The 19396-nt window shown below is 35.5% G+C and overlaps 1 protein-coding gene and 1 pseudogene across 1 annotated transcript; one reads left to right on the top strand and one right to left on the bottom strand.

Annotated features, from left to right (window-relative positions):
• The first annotated feature begins 1861 nt into the window (after window positions 1-1861).
• On the top strand, window positions 1862-18682 carry LOC150052775 (olfactory receptor 10A2-like; annotated as a pseudogene).
• On the bottom strand, window positions 12759-13703 carry LOC150052776 (olfactory receptor 10AG1-like). The gene has a single exon (XM_090347673.1). The coding sequence runs from the start codon at window positions 13701-13703 to the stop codon at window positions 12759-12761; it is 945 nt and encodes a 314-aa protein (XP_090203799.1).
• Window positions 18683-19396: the final 714 nt, after the last annotated feature.

The following is a 19396-nucleotide window of genomic DNA, read 5'->3' on the forward strand; positions in this document are numbered from 1 at the left end:
TTCCAATTGAAATTTTTGTCTTAGTGAAAAGGCACAGGCTTTAAGTGACTACTTCAATAATTAAAATGGAGCCTCAAAACACTGTCAAAATAAAAGACTGCAGGGTATATTCCACTGCATAACATCCAGCTGCAATGTTCAAAAGAAAGCCTTTTGTTGGAAAGAGTATGAATTTTCAGAACCAAGAAATACATATTTAAGAGAAGGATGTGTTTCACTCAGAGATATGACAAATAGCAAAATCTTGAAGTAGATATGTCTGTATATAACTATAACAATCTCTATCCATCTATCATCTCTCCGATCTATCTATCTATCTATCTATCTATCTATCTATCTATCTATCTATCTAATCAGGTTAAGAGCTAAAGAAAAATGTAAGAAATTCCGATAAAATTCTTCTGTACGATGAAATGCTTGACCACTACTTCTTTTTTTTGTCTAAGGCTTGAACTCAGAGTCCAGGTGTTGTCCTTTGAGCTCTGTAGCTCAAGGTTTCTGTCCTACCTCTTCAGCTCCAGCACCTCTTCCAGTTTTCTAGTGGTTAAATGGAGATAAGGGTCTCACACTTTAGTGCCTGTGCTGGCCTTGAATCTTGATTCTCATAACTCAGCCTTCTGAGTAGCTAGGATTATAGGCATGAGATAAGGCATCTAGCACTACTTCCTACAGAAATGTCACTATTTCCCTCTTCTAATGCTCATTCCTGGTGAAATAGTTTTGTCATTGTCAGTTAAACATTGTTCAGCTCAGTTAAACTGTGATTTAAAATGTTATCCATTTTGTGTCATGTCATTATCTCCATTAAGAGAATTAGGTTTTCTTCAATTTTTTTTCTCATAAATTTCATCATGAGCGGGGAGTTTGGCCTAGTGGTATAAGTGCTTGCCTAGCGTGCACGAAGGCCCAGGTTTGATTCCTCAGTATCACATACATAGAAAAAAGCCAGAAGTGGTGCTGAGGCTCAAGTGGTAGAGCTCTAGCCTTGAGAAAATCCAAGGACAGCGCTCAGGGCCCTGAGCTCAAGCCCAGGCCTGGCAAAAAAAAATTTCATCACTAATCCAACCACTAGTAAAATATCTGGATCACAAGAGAGTAACAATAAAGTAAAATGAAAGTATGTTAAAATGCAATTTTTAGTGTTATTTTTATGTACTAGAACAAACAAAATTAACTGTGGGTATGGTATTTTCTGCACATGTACACACAAACACACATATACACATTCACACACACGCACACACACTACAATTCGAATAAACTAGATAACATGGATACTCATCAATGAATCAATAAAGGAACAGACATTGATTTTATTAAAATTAAGGAGTACACATCTCTGGGTGTATGAGGTTTTGATGTTGGCCTCTGTTGATGTTTTCTGCTTCGATTTTCATGCTGGCTTAAGAAATGACTCTGCTTCTTGAGAAGCAGCCATGTTATATGTGTTGCAATTAAAGAAACTGAACATGCCTGTGCTATCTTTGTCCAATATATTTTTCCACAATATTTTGAACACAATTAAATTCCAAGCATCGCTGCGTTCACAGGTTATTGGCATACATTAGAAGAAGGCATCAGGTGGAAAACATCTATTAGGAATTACAGTCTAAGATAAAAGGGTCTGAGGATTCTAACCATATACTCTCTCCTCACTTAATACCCAATCTTTCTAAATTGTACCCGAGGGCAACTGCTATGACATGTTGTGCCATACACTGAGGTCTGAACCTTGAACATAATGGTATGTTAGGAGGGAGGTAAGAAATTCACAAGAACAGAGCCTTTGTGGGTGGAGTTACTGTCCAGGTGACACAGAACATGAGTGTCCCCGGCTGTATCGTTTATATACAGACAGAATATGAGGATACTTGTGAAAAGGAATAAGCCCCCACCCCAGATACTGAACCTGTCATTGGTGAAATTTGGGTTGTAGTTCTCCAGAACTGTGAAAAATAGTTCCTTATAGGCATTACTCACAAGCCAATGGGTCTATGGCATTTCATTATACCTCCTCAGATGGACTAAGGAACATTATTGGAAACATGTTATTGTGGAAACAAGGTAGACTGACAGTGAATTGTCTGTAATTTAAGGTGAGAAATTTTTCCACCCAGTTAACTCATTTCCCACTCGTATGTTCACTTTTAATGTGGCATTGAATAACTTACTTTCCCCTTAATTCATTACATCATTTGCTCTTTGTGGGGCATGTATTAGAAGGAATACAAGTCAGCATACACTAGAGACCCCAGAACATTCCTGTTATTACATCTGTATTAATATTAAGTTTATTATTTAATTATTAATACTCCACATTATTGTAATTGATATGGAATCAGCCTAGGCATCAATTATTTGCTCCTGGGAGTGTATCATTCGATCTTTTCATTTTTCTTCCTCTGCCTGTATTACAATCTCTCCATGCAAATGAGTTACTCGAAGACAATTGTTATCCAAAAAACTAAACCACAAGTCACTTTAAAACCAAAGTCAACAATGTAATGAACTTACGTAATTTAACTCACTTTGCTGTTTTATCTAAATATATGAATGAAAGTAATGTCATATTTCTGTTAATACACAGTCTTTCACAGCCTTTGTTGGCTGTGCTCTGCAGTTACTCATCTTCTGCATCTTCACGGATGCGGAGTGCATGCTGCTGGCAGTGATGGCCTTTGACGGTACAAGGCCATCAGCAAGCCCCTGCTCTATGCTGTGGACATGTCCAGCAAGATGCGATCCCGACTCTTGGCTGCGGTTTACCTGGTGGGAATAACAGATGCATTGGTGCATACTTCATTGACATTCCGCTTGTGTTTCTGCGGGTCCAATGAGGTTAACCATTTCTTCTGGGATATCCCCCCTCTCCTGTTAATATCTTGCTCTGATATTCAGGTCAATGAGTTAGCCATATTCATTGTCTTTGGTTTCATTGAACTGAGCACCATCTCAGGAGTCCTCATCTCTTACTGCTACATCATCTTATCAGTCTTGAAGATCCGCTCTGTTCAGGGCAGGTTAAAAGCTTTCTCCATCTGCATCTCACATTTAAGGGCAGTGGCCATTTTCCAGGGAACCATGCTCTTCATGTATTTCCAACCCAGCTCTTCTTACTCGCTGGATCAAGACAAAATGACTTCTCTTTTTATGCTCTTGTGATCCCTATGGTGAACCCTCTGATTTGTAGCCTCCGGAACAAGGAGGTGAAAGCAGGCATAAAAGAAAAAACTGTTGTTTTAGGAAAATGTTTATATAGTGTAAGTACACCTATATCCAGCTGTGAACATATTATATTTTCTTCAGATATGTATTTCAATGTTGTTATCTAAAATACCTTAATTGAATGCATTGCCCAGTTTGCTAATCTGTAGATATAGTTTGTTGTTCCTTAAGAATTCTACACCTCATTATGTCTTCACCATCCATGCATAAGTCACTCAAATGTGGGTAGGTGTCCACTCTGCTCGCTGACCGCTTTGTCAAATGTAATTCCATTATTTTGATTTACCATTTACTATATATAACACCGTATACTGTCTGAACTTTGCATTTCATTGTGAAATAGTCCCTATCATCTTAAAGTCTAATATTTGTTACTGTAAAGGTTAAATCAACTATACAATATCATGAAGCCAAAAGACAAATTAATCATAGAACATACAAAATATCTAAACCTATACTGAAAATAAAGGGATTCATGGATATGACCCATCTAGTAAACCAATGAGCAGAAATACAATGGAAAGAAGGTGATGTTAAAAAATGATTCTAGGACTATAAGATAAGAATTAGGGGCCGGGAGTTTGGCCTAGTGGTTAAAGTGCTTGCCTAGCATCCATGAAGACCCGGGTTCGATTCCTCAGTACCACATATATAGAAAAAAGCCGGAAGTGCTGCTGAGGCTCAAGTGGTAGAGCTCTAGCCTTGAGAAAGTCCAAGGACAGTGCTCAGGCCCTGAGCTCAAGCCCAGGACTGGCAAAAAAAAAAAAAAAAAAAGAATTAGACAGCCTGAGGTGAATCCCCAAAAATACAGAAGAAAGAGCAAAGTAATTTTGATTTTCTTATCTGTGGTGTCTGTGGTGTTTAGCAAGGTTGTATATTTTATTCATGCTTTTGAAAAAACTGTCTTGTTTTGAGAAATATTTATTTAAATATTTTCCACTTCTTATTCAAATATTGTTTTGCTGATTTCTTTTTAAAATGAGTTCAGATTTAAGGAGAATAACTGAAAGAAAATTCAAAAAAAATGCTGAAATTTTTACTTCCATATAGGTTGAAAAGAGGTCTATTAGATTATATGCTATATCTCAAGGTAATGAAAGATACTTTTTTCATTTTGTATTACTCTTTCATTTTAACATTTCCAAATATTTACATGATGTAGGTTGATCAAGTTCACCTCTGTTATTTTCTTGTCCCTGTTTATATATTTATATTTACAATTTAATGGGCTTCATTGTGCTATTTCATATCTACAGTTTAATGGGCTTCATTTTGATATTTTCATATATGCATATGACACACTTTAATCATTGTCATTCCATTGCTCAAATTGTAAATATTGGAAGAAATGAAGGTAGTATCCACTCTAAAATCATGATTACATAATGTTTACATTACTCTTAACTACACATTGTACCCCATAAATTTGTCTGCTTTTGTACTAAAATGTTTTATAGTGTTTTAAGTATTGCTTGTATGAGGAATGTCCAGTGTATCATATTAGGAGTGATGCTTTAATAAACCCAGAACTGTATAGGGTGATAACATCTTCAGAGCATTATTTATGGAGCATTATTAATTATTGATAATGATGAACATTTGAACAGACCTGAGAAAGGGAAGAAGGGAAGAGAGGCTTAATCAAAATGATGGAGTGGAGAAATTCAACATCAATTTGAATTTCTTCTTCTCATGTGACATATCATGTGACATATCAGAGCCAAATCATGGAAAGTTGATTTTGATGTATCTTTTGTTCTTTTCATCACACCCATTAGGTGGAAACTATTAAAGGTAAATTAAGATCATGTTAATAGCAATCAAGGAAAGACTGAAAGAGAAAAATATATCTAAAATTCAAATTTGTTCAAAAAAGCAAGGAAAAAATCTACTAGGAATATTGCTTAGCTGATTCATGATTATAAATTAGAATTTGGAAAGATTTTCTAAACTAACTTTTGTATCCTGGGGTCTTTTAAATTAACTTTTACTGAGTTGTTGATATACTTTAGATATGAGGCCTTTGTCCGTTGTTTGGTTGGTGAAGATCTTCTCCCACTCTGTAGGCTTCCTGATTAGTTTACTAGCTATGTCCTTTGCCATACAAAAGCCCTGCAGTTTAATGCAGTCCCACTTATCCAGTCTTTCTCTGATTTGTTGTGATTCTTGGTCCTTATTAAGAAAGTTTCAACCTGTGCCAAGGAGGCCTAGTGTATCTCCTATTCATTCCTGTAAAGTTTTCAGTGTGTCAGCTTTTACCTCCAGGTCTTTGATCCATTTGGAGTTAATTCTAGTGCAAGGTGACAAAGAAGGATCCAACTTTAGTTTTCTGCAGGTGCTTAACCAGTTCTGCCAGCACAGCTTGTTGAAGAGGCTGTCTTTCTTCCATTCTATTTTTTTGGCTCCCTTGTCAAAGATTAGGTGGCCATAGGTCTGTGGTTTAATATCTGGGTCCTCAGTTCTATTCCATTGATCTTCAGGCCTGTTCCTGTGCCAGTACCAAGCTGTTTTGATAATTATAGCTCTGTAATAGAGTCTAAAGTTTGGAATTGAAATTCCTCCAGCGCTGTTGGAGACCCAGCAATTCCACTACTTGGCATTTACCCAACCATCCAGAAACAAGGACATACTAAATCCACTAGCACAACAATGTTCATTGCAGCACTATTCACCATAGCAAAGATATGGAACCAACCTAGATGTCCCTCAGTTGATGAGTGGATCAACAAGTTGTGGTATTTGTACACAATGGAATTCTATGCTGCTGTCAGAAAGAATGACATCGCCCCATTTGTTAGGAAATGGAAATACTTAGAAAAAATCGTATTAAGTGAAGTAAGCCAGAGTCAAAGGAATTTAGGCTCAATGTTTTCCCTCATTCGTCATAATCAGTAGAAACCTTGGGCTCTACTAGCAGAGATTTGCAATAGAGCAAAATCTTGATACATAAGGCCATATAATGTGAAGCTAATTGAAAGGACCTCCAGGATATTGAAACCAAAGCCATATAATGAATGATTGTTGTCCTTAATGTACTATGTTGTCTCTCATCTCCTTTGCTGTCCCTTGGTTATCTCATATTGGTATAGTATCTCACTTTGTTATCTGATATATTGAATTTATTTGTATTTGGATATTTGAAATTTGATAGGGAAGGGGGGAAAACCAAGACGGGTGGGGGGTGTGGACTTTGTCTGTTGTATGGTTGGTGAAGATCTTCTCCCATTCTGTAGGCTTCCTAATTTATTTACTAGCTATGTACTTTGCCATACAAAAGCTCTGCAGTTTAATGCAGTCCTACTTATCCAGCCTTTCTCTGATTTGTTGTGATTCTTGGTCCTTATTAAAACGTTTTGACCTGTGCCAAGGAGGTCCAGTGTATCTCCTGTTCCTTACTGTAAAGTTTTCAGTCTGGCAGCTTTTACCTCCAGGTCTTTGATAAATTTTGGAGTTAATTCTACTGCAGGGTGGTAAAGAACGCTCCAACTTTAGTTTTCTGCAGGTGCTTAACCAGAAGCTGTCTTTCTTCCATTCTATTTTTTTGGCTCCCTTGTCAAAGATTAGGTGGCCATAGGTCTGTGGTTTAATATCTGGGTCCTCAGTTCTATTCCATTGGTCTTCAGGCTTATTCTTGTGCCAGTACCAAGCTGTTTTGATAATTATAGCTCTGTAATAGAGTCTAAAGTTTGGTATTGAAATTCCTCCTGCGCTGTTCTTTCTGCTAAGAAGTTTTTTTGGCTATACGGTGTCTTTTATTATTCCATATGAAATTTTGGATTGCCTCTTCTATTTCTTTTTTTTGCCCCTTCTATTTCTTTAAAGAATGACATTGGGAAATTGATGGGTTTGTAGATAGCTCTTGGCAAGATTGTGATTTTCACGATGTTGATTCTTCCAATCCAGGAGCATGGGCGGTTTTTCCATTTCCTTAGTTCCCTTTAATTTCCTTTTTCAGGGTTTTAAAGTTTTCATCAAAAAGGTCCTTTACATTCTTAGTTAAGGTAATTCCTAGGTACTTTATTTTCTTTGAGGCTATTGCAAAAGTAGTTGCTTTCCTGATTGTTGCCTCCTTCTTCTCACTGTTGGCGTAGAGGAAGGCAATTGATTTTTGAGGGTTAATTTTATAGCCTGCTACCCTTCCAAAGTTTTGAATCAGTTCAAGGAGCTTGGGAGTGGAGTCTATAGGACTCTTTAAATACAGACTCAAATTTTTCTTGACGCGAAATCTGATACGTGTCAGTGACTTCGCCTAGGACTCTGGTCAGCATTTGGACACAGGATCGAACTATTTCTCTGAGGCTCTGTGTCACTCAATTATGCTTCATCTTGGTCCTGGGAGCTACTGAGTGTTTCCTCCTGGCTGTGATGTCCTATGACCGCTACGTGGCCATCTGCAGTCCTCTACACTATATACTAATCATGAAGCCAAAGAAGTGCATACTGCTGGCAGCTGGCTCCTGGCTTGGTGGAATTCCAATCCAAATTGGACAAACATGTCAAATATTTTCTCTGTGTTTCTGTAGTTCAAATGAAATTGGCCATTTCTTCTGTGACATACCCCCCTTGATCAAGTTAGCCTATGGAGACACATCCATTCATGAGTTGTCTGTCTATGCATCTCTCTGGGAAATCTAGTGACAAAGCTCATAGTATGTGATTGTCAGCAATTTTCCACCATGTGAAATAAAGGAAATTATATTTATGTTATCCCTGAGTTGTATTCATTCTCTCGAGGCATCACTGAAGGACCTGGCGAATCTTCTTTGAATACTTTTCATATTCACTTATCCTGTGCTTTGCTGTATCCAGAGATGTGAATTTCCTCAGAACATATCCTGTAAATTATATAGGCATGGATTCCTCCTCCATGTCATCACGTAGCTGAAATGTCACATTCCATCACAAGTGTGGCTGAAATATGTTGCTGAACTGTGATTGGAAACATTACCTCCAAAAGAAATTTGTGTCTTCATACAGATGAGTTTTCATATTGCAGTGGTAACAGATTTATGGTAAGTTCTCAGACATCAAAAACACAAAAGGTAAGGAAAACAATTGCCACAATAATATTTTCCTTGTTCCTTTAAATGTTGAACAAGGTCTTGCTAAGTAGCCACCTGAGAGGCCACTAAGTCACTACCCTGCTATCTTGGACTCCAGAGCATTGGGATTACAAGTGTGGGATACAAGGGCCAGATAAACTAAGGGCTTTTATCTACAGGGATTTCTTAGTGTCACCTGTGCTGCCAAAACTTCGCAAACTACATACAACTTCCTTCTTGCAGAAGCTTATTGTCTTACCCAGAATCAGGAGTAATTTACATGAGTTCAAAATGATAGTGGGAAACAAGGAAAACCAAATTGAGAGCAAGAATAATCTCGGATCGCTCACGTGAATATTTTAGAAAAGGGGCATTTTTCAGTATCATGAAGGATACTTGCATCATGGAATGTTAATTGGCAATTTTACATGTTGTTAATTTTATAAACATACCTGCAATGTGTTTTGCTCTAACAGCAATAAATACTTTAATGAGATGAAGGTAAATTTTCGTCATGTGTACACACCATAATTAATACAGGTGTTCTTAAAATATAAATACATTCTACACCTGTAAATCACATTCAAATTCTAACAAAACCAATACTTGGGATTATTTTGTGAGTTGTCAAGTGATGTAGTAGAGCCATATTAAACAATTTTTTTAATTTAGAAGAGAAATCATTCAGTGTTTCTCTCAGAAAATTTTCATTGTTAAGTGTGAGATTCTTCCACACTGTTGTATATTGTATGATGGAATTATTCATTTTCAACAGCATTGTCCATCATAATAAATGAATACACCATACCTGTTGAAAGTTGGATATTATATACATAGCTTGCTTCCATGGCCTCCTATATTTCTGTCTTTATTAGTAAAATCACAGAAGTGGTTATGAAAGTATAGTGCTCAGTGGCAAAAAAGCAAAAATACACACAAAAATACACAGACATACACACACATTTAAAAAGTCTTGTGTCCATTTTTTGGAGTTCATTTCGATTAGCATCATTTTGTATTGTCCTTTGCACACAGCTCCTGAGACCTTGAGATCCTTGCCTAAGAATATACTCCTTTAATCACACTACGTGAATATTTAGAGTTCTATTTAATCTCTCATGTTCAAGGATAATTTTTTGTCTTTTATTATCCATTCTGTTTACTTGGATTATGTACATACATCACATTATCTTGATCCATTTATCTACTGTGGGATACCTGTATTGATTCCCTGCCTTGGCTATGGTAAGCAATGTGGAAGAATGACTAACTTAGTATCACAAGTAGTGCTGCTTTAATACCTAGGTCACAACATATTTATAGTGTATTATTAATGTACTCCTGTAATACATTGAGTCAAATAACCTAACATTGGACAGTCAGCTGAGTTTTTACCATATAACACATACCCAAACCTATGATGTTATGGTATGATCATGTTTTGTGTTTCAGTTCCAGTTGAGGAAATGATTAAATATGTAGTCATTTCCCTACAGCATTAATGTACCAGATACATAATGACACATTGCGACAGCATGTTTTCCTATCAGTCACTGACTGATATTTAAGAAAAATGTGAAGGAGAAAGATGAGGACTGAGGAGGGGTATAGGTTTAAGAGGACACAATAGACTAGATTAACATCCAGGGATGTATGTTTTCTTTATATCTACAAATTTTAAGGTGGAAGGGCTAGAGAAGGGAATATTTACAAATTTTGACTTAATTCACGAATCTTCTAAACAATGTCTAATCTTTCATTTTTAAGCTTTAAATGACTAAATTCAGAAAAAAATAGTACTATAATTAGATGCATTCTTCTGTATATCATATAATTTTAGATATAAATCTGTTGTTGTTTAACATTTGCTGAGTTAAAAATTTGCTTCCTTTAAGGCAACTCAAAGCCACATGAATTCCATATTTCTAGGATGTAATTGTCCAATGATAGGAATATGTGTTCCAAAGTATCAGTAGTATATGATGCCTCAGATTAGTTTGAAAATTGAGGATTTCAAATAATATTTTCTTATACACCACTCATACATACATTCATGGAAAGACAGGAGTACATTAATTATATATGGCAGAAATGGAAACCCCCAACATTTGTTTTTATAATTGATAATCATGTTTACTTTGATGTGTAACCTTATTAAGAAAAATATCATTGTATGCTTTGGGTTTTATTTTCATTCTGAAATTTGTGTCACATGGCATTCTACAATGGCCATAAATAAATTTCAGCCATTCAGATCAATGTCTTTTAGATTATACATAGCAATGATAAATTTCCCAGAGGGTGGTAAAGTTCAACTACTCTAGAGGCCACATGAATACTATCACATGAAACTCTCTATGTTTGGCATCATGTACTGAGGAGAGCCAGAGTATGCTGAGGGAGGAATTGAGAAGACTTCTTATATCATGTGTATCTGCTTCTGTTTGAAAATATGAATTCAAAGTGCATATCATACAGTTAAAAGAGAATTGCATATGTATTTACTATTTGTTTTTCATCCACTCTGTGTCACACATCTGTATATTGGACTAAATATTTCACTGGGTCAAATCTTGGACTTTTGTTAAACTCAGGTACTCTACTGGAAAATAAGGCTGGGAAAAAGTGAATTAATGATTATTCTGGGAAAATTTAAAGAAATTCAAATTACATTAAGTAACGTAAGCCAGACACAAAGAAAAGTAGGTTGCACGAGTTTTCTCATTCATGGTAACTAGAATGTACCAATAAATCTACCACTGAACACACTGAATGGTAAAATTAAATAAATGCACTGGTACCTTAGCATTCACATAGTGTGAGACTAAAGGAGGATATTCTTAGAAGAGATTCACAAAACAATATAGCTATGTGCATCTGACCATATAGAATTAGAATAATATTTATTGAAATGAACTCCAAGAATGGAAGAAAGAGATTTTTACTCATTATTGTTGTTTCTGTTTTCTTTCCCTGTGCCTCACTTGTTCATTTTTCTGTCTTTGGGAGGGTAAAGGGGGAGGCAGAAGTGAAGAGACAAATGGTAAACATTACTGCAGTGTTACTGAACACTATTTTAAAAATGAACCATACAACTTGTAGGTTGGGATGGGAGGGAAAATTAGGAGAAAAGAAGGAAAATGGTCACATTGGTCAAAAAGAAATTTACTCATTCCCTGACTTACATTGTTGTGCCCAAAATTCGGGTTCGCCAAAGACCACCAAGAAGCTGAAACTGATGTAAGAGCACAAGAGTATTTATTGCAAGCTCAAGCCTAGAATCACAACTGACACTACACAGCAGATCTGAGTTGTGAGCCCCAACTATTTTGTTAGCAGGGCTTTTATATGCTACAAAGTCAGGTCTGGGGCTTTCCAGCTAACTTACTACATGTTTGGTTAACATTTAAACAAAAAAGTAGTGGAAAATAGAAAATATTTACAATGCTATCTTACCTCTGATGCTCTTAAAAATGCAATGCTCTCTAATGTTCTTGGCTCTGGTGTTTGTCACCTGGTTTCTAGAGATTGGTGAGGCAGTTTCAGGGAAAACATGATTGAGATACTCTGTGAGCTCTCTGGGAACTTATATTTCTTCTACAAAACAAGTATGCCAGTAAGAGGAAGTCTGAATGAAAAAATGGCTTCACTGTGGTTAGCCCTCTACAACATAGCAGTAACTCCTCCATGCATTACATTTACAGTAACATTAAAAATACATAAAATAGGGGCGAGTGCTTGGCCTAATGGTAGAGCGCTTGCCTAGCATACATGAAGACCTGGGTTTGATTCTTCCCATGCACAGAAAAAGCTGGAAGTGGTGCTGTGGCTCAAATGGTAAAGCTCTAGCCTTGAGGAAAGACTAAGGACAGTGTTCAGGGCCTGAGTTCAAGCCCCAGGACTGGCAAAAAAAATCCCCCATATCACATAAAATATCAAAAGTTGAAAAACAATAGAAGTCTAAATGTATAAGCAATTATAAATTTCTGTAACACAGTCAAATAGATATAATTTTGCTATTTTTCAATTCAAAAAGGATCAATATGTTCAATAGTTTCTCAATGTTTTACATGTACTATGTAAATGAGATTCTAATGGTCTAAAAATTCTATAGTAATATTTTCCAAATTTTAACCACTTAAATCATTAACATATGATAGAAAAAATTAATTGACATAATAGTGATTATATTTTAAATTTAATCATTAAAAATACTTTAAAGTTCAATGCTGAAACATTTTGAATTTTATTTAACACATCATAAGAAAAAGATGACACATTAATATTGTATTTATAAAAAACATTTCCATAGACAAAGTCAATTGTGACTAGAATTTGTTAATACATGATGAAATAGAGAACAGGCTAATATTTAAGAGTAACAACATTAGGAAGAACAGAGCAGCTTAATAAAGAGAAAATGGAGAAATTCAAGAGATTATTCTGATTTTATGATCCCCAAATAAAAAAATTTCCCACAACCTCCTGGTACTATGATTTAAATATTAATGTTCGCAGTGCTATTATCACCTCCTTGTTTCTAAGGCTGTAAATCAATGGATTCATCATTGGAGTAAAAATGGTATAGAAAAGAGAGAAGAGTTTGTCCAGTCGTGCAGAATGGCTGGATTTGGGCCTGAAGTAGGTAATGCTAGCAGATCCATAAAATAAAATCACAACCAGTAAGTGAGAGGAGCAAGTGGAGAAGGCCTTACCCCGACCTTGGGCTGTAGATAGTCTCAGAATGGTGGAAATGATTTTGCTGTAAGAAGCAAGTACCAACCAAAAAGGGACCACACCACACAGTGCTGCCACTATGTAGACAGACAATTCATACAGAAATGTGTCCCCACAGGCAAGCTTGATAATGGGAGGTATGTCACAGAAGAAGTGGTCAATTTGGTTAGAATGACAGAAATGGAGGGAGAAAATATGACAGGTTAGTCCAATGTGGACAGGCATTGCACTGAGCCATGCCACGGCAGATAGCTGAATGCACTTGGTTGGGTTCATGACTAGAGGATAGTGAAGAGGATTACAGATGGCCACATAGCGGTCATAGGACATCACACCCAAGAGGAAACTTTCATTGGTCCCAAGGATCAGGAAGAAACACAGCTGAGTGGCACAGGCAGGCACAGACATGGTCCTATCCCTAGTGCAAAGGCTAAAAAGAATTCTAGGCAGAGTGACAGATACATAACAGATTTCCAGGAAGGAAAAATTTCCAAGGAAAAAATACATGGGTTTCTGCAGAGTAGGGTCAGCCATGGTTATTATGATTATGAGACTGTTTCCAGTAAGGATAATTATATAAATAATGGAAAACATCCCAGATAGGAACCCTTGGATGTCTGGAAGGTCAGAAAATCCCAGCAGGACAAATTCTTCCACTGTGGAAACGTTGCTGTCTGCTCTTCTCTCTCTGTCTTTCATCTGTGGATATTATTTAATCAGAAATAAGTCAGAAATTAGTATTTGCTTTTGTACGAATAACAAAAGAACGGCAAATATTGATATCTTATTCATTCACTGTAAGAATAAAATTTAACTTCCAGGTACTTTAAAAGCAAACCATGCCTATTTTTCCTTCTAAAAAGTGTAATTTTGTAAAAATGTTCTTGCAAAAATATATATTTAAATATTATTGTTATAATTTTAGTTTTATGATGACTAATGCAGTTTAGAATTTTGTTATTCATTGGAGCATCAAGAACCTCAGAATCTGAATCTAATTTCAGCATACTCATTATTCATCCTAAAAATAAATAAAATATAACACAGTAATGTAACATTGCTATGTAGCACAATGAAAATATATAAGGTAGCAAATAATAAAATTTTAATTACTAGCATGGAATATTATAAAACTCAAAATATTTGAGTTTTAGTATATGCATCAATATGTAAGTTTTATTTAGATTTTAGAGTGGAGAGAAAAGACTAAGATGTTTTCTCTCAAACAAAGCTTAGAACACAATTCTAATTAAATCATGGACATTTCAATTATATTCATTGCATATGAGATTTTGGGGCACAAGTCACCTCATGAATTTCCTAAATCATTCGTTTCCTTTTTAATTGAAGGTATTTCTACAGGTCATTTTCAGTGTGCATGTTAATCGTTTCATTTATGAATTTGAGTGTATTGGAGAATTATTACTGTCTTTATATGCTTTGTACATATCCAGACATGGAATAAAACATTATTTTGGTACATCGTTTTATATAAAAATGTAGTATGTGATCAAAAAAATTTTACCCTATAAAACTTTTTGTTCAGCCAGGAGTGGTGGCTCATCCCTGCAATCCTAGCTACTCAGGAGGTTGAGATCTGAGGATCAAGTTTCAAAGCTAGCCTGGGCATAAAAGAACTTGAGACTCTTATCTCCAATTAACCTCTAGAAAATGGGAAGTGAAGCTTGGCCCAAGGGTAAGGCAGTAACCTTGAGCTGAAGAGTTCAGGGACAGCACACACACCCAGAGTTCAAGCCCCATGACCCACAATAAAGTAAATAAACAAAACTTTTAGCTTACATGGGCATGAGTCAATAGTGTAAAATGCTTCAATGATGTAAAAATGGTTACAAGCAGAAGTGTGGGTCTTAAACCTAGTTCCAGATTGAATAACTTAAAATTCCTCCCCTGTGTGCTTGTGTGCATGTCCATAAGTTGGGAGTTGGACAGTGTTGTGAACTTGTCATTTCTTCTATTTTCATAGTAGCTGCCTTTCACCTTCTTGCTTTTCATGTGGCTAGATCACATCCATACTATTTAGTAAGGAAATATGAAAAACAAAGGACAGTAACTCAGAACAGGTATATTTACATACCTATAAACATACAATAAAACCGAGAAGTCTGGTCAGTGATCTACATTTGAGTTTCAAAAGCATATTGGAAACAGACTGGGAGGCAACAATATGGTACTCAACACCCAAGATGGCACTGTTAAGGATTTTCTGTGACAAAGTAAAAGAAAACTAACCATAAAATTATTTTGTTATTTTGTCATCTACTCTATATTCTAGAAAAATTAACAATGATTTCAGTATTCAAAGTCTTCTGTCCTTTTGTAAATCTGCGGACGAACATTTGAATTGAAGATTGTGAATAGCAATAGCAAGGTGTCCCCAAATGAGAGTAGAATGGAGCTGATCACAGATTTGGGAGGGAGGTCTAGGGAAAAGGACAGGACAGGCATGGCTCCTTGGATTAGTCAGAAAGTCTGGTCAAAAATTACACTGTAGGGTGACAGTAAAAGGTGCTATTACGTTTTATTTAAAAGGAAAAGGTCTATGCAAGGAGTCTGAACATATTCAGTCTAATAATGACATACAATGGAAGAGGAGACAAGTTTCCAATGATCTTGTAACATCACAGCACTTCATAAGCAAACACACTTTATGTATTGGCAATTTTTGTGAAGAAAAGAAGATTAAAAATGCCCCAATTGAAATGAAATGCTATACCTGAGTTTGTCATATTGCCAAAAATCAATAAGCAACTTTACAATGATATGACTTGAAGAGATGCTAAGAATATACAATAATTAATTTATAAACATACTATCCTATACTACTTTAATACTACAGACACATATTCATTCCACTTTAATTCAATTTACATATTAATACAGGGACTATAGTGTAAACAAAATGGGACTCTTCAGATACTACTAGGACAAATACATATCCATTTAAATACGAGCTTATGCACTTATTTGTTAATTAGTTATATTGAACAAGGTCAAATGATACTATCAAAGTATATTGACATGGAAGATATGACACTGTTCAAAAAGAAATATGTTTATTATCTGACTTATGTAACTGTAACCCCTCTGTGTATCACCTTTACAATAACAATAAAAATATTTATTTAAATACAGTTTATAAAAATACTCAGGAAGGGGTTCTATGGAATAAACACTTCATATTTTATTATGATCAACTTATGAAACTGAAATTTAGATCATTTCCTGTATTTTGGTATTTTTGCCTGTAGACAGAATTCTAAAACATATTTCGAGTAGACAAATGTAGTCTCTGCTTACCCATTCAATATAGGCTATGTATCGTGCTTACCTGAAATGCCTCCATGAAACCTGAGTGAGAAGAAATATTATTTAATCTAACTTAGATAATGAGCTGATCCCAAATCTCCACTCCTTTCTATCATCAGAAATAAGAATATTCTTTAAGTACTACCTCTTCTGTGCTCTGGGGATCACCTCTGTTCCCATGAAACCTAACTGAAGTATGTCTCCCTGCCTGTCATCCAGAGTGTATTTCAATGATCAAAAACTTGTATTACCATAGTTTGTTCTGTGACTTTTCAGAGTCTCTTCATTTTTCATTATCACTAAGAATTATTGGCCTCGGAAGAGTAACAACATCATATTTACCTATTTAATATACAAGCTCTAATGTTCCTTTAAAAGTTGAAATGATGGAATTAGTTTAACAGTATGTTGAGCTAGAAAAAGTGTAATTTTCCTTCGGGCTGTCCAGGACAGTTCTGTCTTTATTCTCTGCATTCATGCTCCTCAGGCAGGCTTCCTCTTTCCCAGCCTGTGGATAAGTGGACAGAACAATACACAGGGCTCGCCCAAGTAGAAATGCATGCAGATTTAGAGGACAAAACTTCATGTGCAATGTTTAGTTCACCAAGCAGGAACACAAGTACAACATCCATTTCCACCTGCACTTCCATGATACACAGTGAAGGTTGTATTGTTATCATTAACTTCTGTCGATTATCAAAATTGAAATTGCAAAACATTAATTGTATCAAGCTCAGAATGAAGGACTCATTCAAGTTAGTAATGTCTTTTCTTGTTGTAATGATAGTAAATTGATAATACAATGTATCCATAACACCCTTTTGTATAATCACATGAGGAAAGATTTTTTTTAATTCTGTCACACAATTATAGGGCAGCTTAGTCTAGCTTAGAGACTCAGGAATAGTATTGGACAGTATTTGATCTGCCTTAGAAATGTACAAATTCAAACATTATTAAACACAGACATATTTATGAAGAATCATGCCTACATTTTGAGTATTATCAACATTCAAAGTAATATCATAATTTACCAATTTTGAGTTAAATCAATTTGTGACACATCTATTTAATCATATTGGTAGCGATTAAAATTTTTGTGGAGTCCAATCCCATTTTGGATTTAATTTCAATAGAGCATTGTAGCTTTCATATGATTGTTCTATTTTTATATATGTCCTAGCTAGAATATTTCCAGTGCTTTCATTGATTGTTAAAATGATTTAGAAATATTTCTTCTTTTCCTCTTATATTGGGGACTCCTTAACTTTGAATTTAACTAGGCAATTTGCTTGTTAAGATTTCTATGATATATATGTTCATCCTGTTCAAAATATCATTCTTAGAATGCAGTATTCCCTGTATTAATTGAAAAATGATTTCTATTACATTATGTATAATATATTTTGATTAAATTAATTTAAACTGCTCCATAGTCTTTTGCCCTCTGTTCCTTTTGTAAAATTTTATTGAAGAAATGATGTACAGAGGGGTTACAGTAGGTAATGAGTACATTTCTGTTCATACAGTGTTACCCCCCCCCCATTTTCTCCCTCTATTCCTTTTAAACGCAGTTTTAATGAATCTGATTATTTTATTTTCATCTACATTGTCACTAGTTCAGTCACAACCATGCCCATCTGTTATCTTTTTTCCCTATTCTTCTAGTTTACACATCTAAAAACTCCCGGCATTAGATTCTTGAATGCATTTCTTTTTTGAATATTTATATTTTTCATAATGAGAAATAAAATATGTTAGTTGTCTTTCTTGGTCAGGTTAGTCCCACTTAACAAAATAATCATATATCCTTTCTACTTAATTGAATCCAATATTTAATTTCTTGTATGGATACATCACTGGGCAATATACTTTAGATACCTTGCTAAGTCACAAAGAGCTACCTACATATTTTTCCCAAGTAATCCCATCAAACACTAGTAAACTGAAAATACAGTGTTAATTTTGAGACCGTTTTTCGGTAAGGCTTTGTCCTTACCCATAGCCCATGAGCTTTCTGTGTTTATAGTGTCCATGCTGTTTGCTGCAGTCCCTTTCATGCTGGTGCTGGCCTCTTACAGTAAGATCATCTCCACCATCCTGAAGTTACCAGCAGCCAGAGGAAGTACCAAGGCCTTTTCCACCTGCTCTTCTACCTGCTGGTGGTCATTTTATTTTACGGCTCTGCCCCCATTACCTACTTAAGGCCTAAATCCAACCATTCAGCTGGGACAGACAGATTGCTCTCTCTTTTCTACACCATCGTGACACCCATGTTTAATCCACTGATATACAGCCTTAGGAACAAAGAGGTGATAGCAGCACTGAGAAAATTATTACTCAAAGCATAGAACCACAACGGCCCTCCCAATGGGGGAGGAAAGTGGGAGAAAAACATGGGAAGAGGTATCCATGTTCAAGAAGTAATGTACTGACTACCTGATGAATGTAACTGTGACCCCTCTGCACATCACTCTGGCAACAAAAATAAGAAAATGAGTAAAATATACTACATTTACAACTAAAAAGAAAAAAAATCATAGGACCATGGGTGTAACAGACATTCTTCTGTCTTCTTTAGCGATAGTTGTGAGATACACTTTTACTCTATTTTTTTCATCTGAGAAGGTCATAACTTCCAACTTTTGACACATTGTGTCACATGTAGCTATTAACATTCAATGTTCTCTGCCTTTAGAGTTGGCATGGAAGTTTATCGAAGATGACCCAACCCCAAGAAAACATTGCCTCATATGAACTTTTAATATGCTTCTCATTATCATTATAAATGTGGCCACAGATCCCAAAAGGTTATATGAGATTGTAATGGGAAGTTGCTTACTTCCTTACTCTGTGCCATTATATTTTAATTCTATAATACCTGAAATAATTGTTACTAGTAGCAATGTTTGCCCATTTAACACTCACTTGATGATTGAATATATAAATTAAATTAGAATGCTGATGTCATACTACAGAACCTTAACAAAATAGAAGTGATTTTTAGTACCAGTAAGCACTGAGTATATTTAATAACCTGCGCAAATATGGAATTCTTCCACCAA

The sequence above is a fragment of the Megascapheus bottae genome, chromosome 16 (genome assembly GCF_031878675.1).
Source record: "Megascapheus bottae isolate mThoBot1 chromosome 16, mThoBot2.hap1, whole genome shotgun sequence".
Lineage (NCBI taxonomy): Eukaryota > Metazoa > Chordata > Mammalia > Rodentia > Geomyidae > Megascapheus > Megascapheus bottae.